Below are 4,661 nucleotides of genomic sequence, written 5' to 3'. Positions count from 1 at the left end.
GCGCGCGGTCGCACGAACACTGCGCTCCGGTTTATATTTTGTTTAAAAAGAGATAAAGTGCAGAAAATTAATTTACATAATTACGATACAATCAACTTAGTTTAACTTATTGTGGTTGTGACATTTTTTTTAGTGTTGAGTGCCTTTTTTCACCAATTATCAGTCGACTAACAATTAATATTAGGCAGTGTCTCAGTATTGCTTAAATGTCATAGTACAGAGTTATTGCACTTTATAGAACAGTACGTAAATCTCATCATTGTCGTACTGCAATTTTGTATAGAACTTAGCATTCGATTTATTCTACTCTGTGGCACCTGTGCTATTGCGATAATGATTTGTGACCGATGTACCCACTCCGTAAAAAAAGATGAAGTGGTCGTCTGCTCAAACTGTAAAAAGGGTTTTCACTACCATTGTGTTGATTTAACAACATCTTTTTACAACAAAAACGCTCGCGAACTAAAAAGGTCATGGAAATGTCCCTTGTGCGACAACATAACTAGGCGCAAGGGCGACAAGACTCAAGCCAGTGCGCGGATGTCGTGCATCTCCCCGCCTGCCTCGACTCCACCGAGCGATGATCCGAGCAGGGAAGAACATGCACAACAGCCGCAGAACACTTCGCTCTCTTGCTCCGATACATCTCCGCCGGGAAATGCGGTTACATTGCAGCAGATAAGCAGCCTACTGGACGTAAAACTCGAAACGATGAAATCAACTTTAATGGATAGTTTTACTTCTCTCATGAAAAAACAAATCGAAAACCTTAAGGATGATTTTACACGAACAACGGACTTTCTTGCGCTGCAACAAACAGATTTAAAGGCAAAGCTAGATGTATCGAGTAAAACAATCCTCGAACTACAAAAACAAAAGACTAGCCTTGAGACTGAACTCACTGATGTTCAAAGAAGGTTAGATGCATTGGAAAAATCTTCGCGTAGTCTTAATGTTGAAATTCAATTAGTTCCGGACAGACGAAATGAGAACATCCTCTCGACTGTTAAGCAACTTTTCTCTGTCATTCAAGCCCCTATCGAAGAAGCAAACATTCGTTGTGTACGTCGCGTGGCTAAACTCAACCCGCAGTCCACTCGACCCCGCAATATACTAGTAACGCTAGCAACAGAAAGACAGCGTGACATCATAATATCTGCATTTAAAAATACAACAAAAGCAATAAAAACGATCCTCTCAACACCACTGATTTGGGTATACCTGGCAATAAGCAAGCTGTCTACATCACGGAACATTTGCCGCCTTACCTAAAAGGTCTTCACGCTGAAACCAGAAAGGCTGCTAAAGAAAAAAGTTACAAATATGTTTGGATTAAATATGGCAATATCTACGTCAGGAAGGATGATACCTCTCCAGCACTCTTAATTAAGAATAGCAATAGCCTAAGCAAACTACAGTAGTATTTACTATCATTGCGCTTACTCTCTTTTTTTCTTTTCTCATTTATATTTTAAGCTATAGCTATATCTCCACGCACTTACTTATAATGTTAATATATTATCAAAATGTTAATCGTATTCGTTCGAAATTAGATAAATTGTACTTGAATTCATTAAATTGTAATTACGACGTTATTTGCCTAACTGAAACAAATCTTAATAGCGGAGTCTTCGACTCCGAAATCCTGGACAGTCGTTATAATATTTATCGTAGGGATAGAATCTCAACTATTAATAAAAAGACCGAAGGAGGTGGAGTCCTTGTCGCTGTAAAAAAACACTTTATAGCTGTCAGACAACCTATGTGGGAAAGCAATATTGAAGATGTCTGGATTAGTATTTCCCCTACGAGTTCTAATAATCCCATAATTCACATCTCTGTCTGCTACTTACCAGGGTATTTAACTAACGAGGAGGTGAAACATTATTATAATAACTTAAATAAGGTTCTTTTGAATTTAAACTCAAATCATGAAGTAATGATTCTGGGTGATTTCAACATCCCGGAGATGGAGTGGTCCTCCTGCCCTACTGCTAGTTACTTGAATCCTGAAAATCTTGCCGTCGCAATATCCAGCAAATCAAAGTATAACGCCGATTCCCTTCTTGAAACCATGTCTCTAGGTAGTCTAAAACAATATAATAGTGTCAGAAATCAGAATGACAGGCTTTTAGACCTCGTTCTGTCCAGTTCTCTAAATGTTTTCGTTAGCAACGCTTTCCCGCTTTTAAATCTTGATAGACATCACCCCGCACTTGAGATAGAATTTAAAGTTCTCAAAAGTAAGCAACGGCACCATAACAATAGCCCACGATACAATTATAATAATTGCGATTATCCACAAATTAAAGCTGATCTTGGCAATACTGATTGGCACTCGGTGTTAACGCAGGAAGACGATGTAGATACGAACGTTAACTCATTTTACACAATACTTAACGACATCATCATGAAACACACTCCTTTAGTCAAAAACAGAAAGAATTCTTATCCTATATGGTTCAGTACTTCATTGATCAAATGTCTGACAGAGAAAAATAAATTCCACAAACGATTTAAAAAGTACGGAAACCCTAGAGATTACGACACGTTCGCAATGTTACGGTTGCGAAGCAAGGCATTAATTAAATCTTGCCGCAAGTCCTTCCTCTCATCAACCGAAAAAAGTCTACAAACAAATCCCAAGTTCTTTTGGAAGTATGCAAACACCCGCAAACCTTTCGCCCTACCCCAGATAATGTTCTACGGGTCGCAATCAGCATCTAATGATAATTATATATGTGAATTATTCTCAAAGTACTTCAGCTCCGTATTCAACAACAATCATAATGCCTCTGATTTTGAATCGGAGCAGTTCAATTCATTTTGTAATCTTGCTAACATTAGCGTCGGTACCAAGGACGTAGAAGCTAAGCTAAAATTGTTAGACGGCAGTAAAGGCGCAGGACCCGACGGAATACCACCGAAATTTCTAAAAGCTTGCTCAGGCGAGTTGAGTTTACCATTATCTCTAATATTTAACAAATCGTTGTCGCAAGGAGTGTTCCCCACTATTTGGAAAACTGCACACGTGGTCCCAATCTACAAATCAGGTAATAAAAACCTATGTGAAAATTATCGGCCAATTAGTATTCTAAATAGTCTCGCGAAAGTTTTTGAGTCTACAATCTACTGTTATTTTTATTTTCACTTTAAGTCTACATTGTCACCTTCACAACACGGTTTTGTTAAAAATAAGTCGACGATAACAAATCTCTTAGAATACAAGAACTTTTTATGTAGCGCTTTTGCTAAAGGAGGACAAGTTGACTCCATATACACGGACTTTTCTAAGGCCTTTGACAAAGTCCCTCACGACCTGCTGTGCGCAAAGCTCAATAAATATTATGGCATACATGGTGCCTTGTTGCGATGGGTAGAATCTTATCTAACAAGAAGAAGTCAGGTAGTGTTTATAAGAAATTCAAAGTCGACCTCGGTAACAATAGCGTCTGGTGTTCCGCAAGGTTCTCATCTTGGCCCTCTGTTTTTTAACATATTCATCAACGACCTTGTCAGTCAGTTACGCTGTCGTTATCTACTTTACGCTGATGATCTTAAAATTTTTAACCTTATACAAGATAACCAAGATTCTAAACTACTACAGGATGATTTAAATCGTATTTTACAGTGGTGTCAAAATAACAAAATGGTGCTAAACATAAAAAAGTGCTTCATAATATCTTTTAGTAACAAAAGAACAAAATCTAAATTTCCATATAAACTTGATGGTCATCCACTAGAACGCAAGAATGTAATCCGAGATCTCGGGGTTATTTTCGATGACAAACTGACATTTCGTCAACATGTTGAACACATCTCTAAGAAAGCATATCAGCTAATTGGTTTCATCTCAAGATCAACAAAAGGCTTTTGTAAATATCAAAGTTATCTAAGTTTATATAACACTTTAGTTAGAACAGTCCTCGAGTATGGATCTGTCATTTGGTCGCCATCATATATTATACATTCTACTAGATTAGAAGCTGTCCAAAAACAATTTCTTAAAATATTAAGCTATAGAATGGGACATGGACGTTCTTTAGGTTCTTACGCTGCGAGATGTAAAAAATATAACGTAACTACCTTAGAAATTCGTCGAAGGCGCCAAGACTTATTATGGCTTCATAAAATTATTCATTCGTCTGCTGATACACCTACTCTTCTAGCCGAAGTCGACATAAACACGAGGCACGTAACTCGGTCTCAAAAACCATTTCCACTTTGTACTTATAAAAACAACACTTCCTATTACAACCCTATTGTTAGAATGAGACGCCTATATAATAGTACATCGAACGATCTAGACATCTTCAATCCTAAGTATGCGGTCTTCAGAAATTCTGTCTCAAAAATACTGCAGTAACAATGTCTAGTTTAGTCATCCCTTCATTTTCGTGTTTTTTATTAACCCCCATAATTGTAACAGTTTAAATTTAAGTATACATAATTAATTTTTAAGTGTTTAATCTGCTCTTTTCACTTTTCTTTACATTTGTATAATCATGTTGTGTACATTTACTTTGGCTTATAACCTAGATCCTTAATATTACTTCATTTATTTTTGAATATCTAAATGGTGTTAAGCTGTTTTGTGTACCAATTAAAATAAATAAATAAATAAACACTGCTCTGATATAACTATGACATTTTTAACCATA

General features: G+C 36.8%; 1 protein-coding gene across 1 annotated transcript in view; it reads right to left on the bottom strand.

Moving 5' to 3' along the window:
• Positions 1 to 524: 524 nt before the first annotated feature.
• The window catches only part of LOC106114006 (uncharacterized), a 15,279-nt gene continuing 11,142 nt past the window's right edge, over positions 525 to 4,661 (bottom strand). The window contains exon 5 of the mRNA XM_013307066.1: positions 525 to 687. Within this exon, the coding sequence (XP_013162520.1) occupies positions 525 to 687 (163 nt within the window). The remainder of the gene's footprint in view (positions 688 to 4,661) is intronic.

This window comes from Papilio xuthus, unplaced genomic scaffold, assembly GCF_000836235.2.
Source record: "Papilio xuthus unplaced genomic scaffold, Pxut_1.1 DF828142.1, whole genome shotgun sequence".
NCBI classification, from domain to species: Eukaryota; Metazoa; Arthropoda; class Insecta; order Lepidoptera; family Papilionidae; genus Papilio; species Papilio xuthus.
Note: the sequence above shows the minus strand (reverse complement) of the source record. Positions and strands in the feature narration are given on the sequence as shown.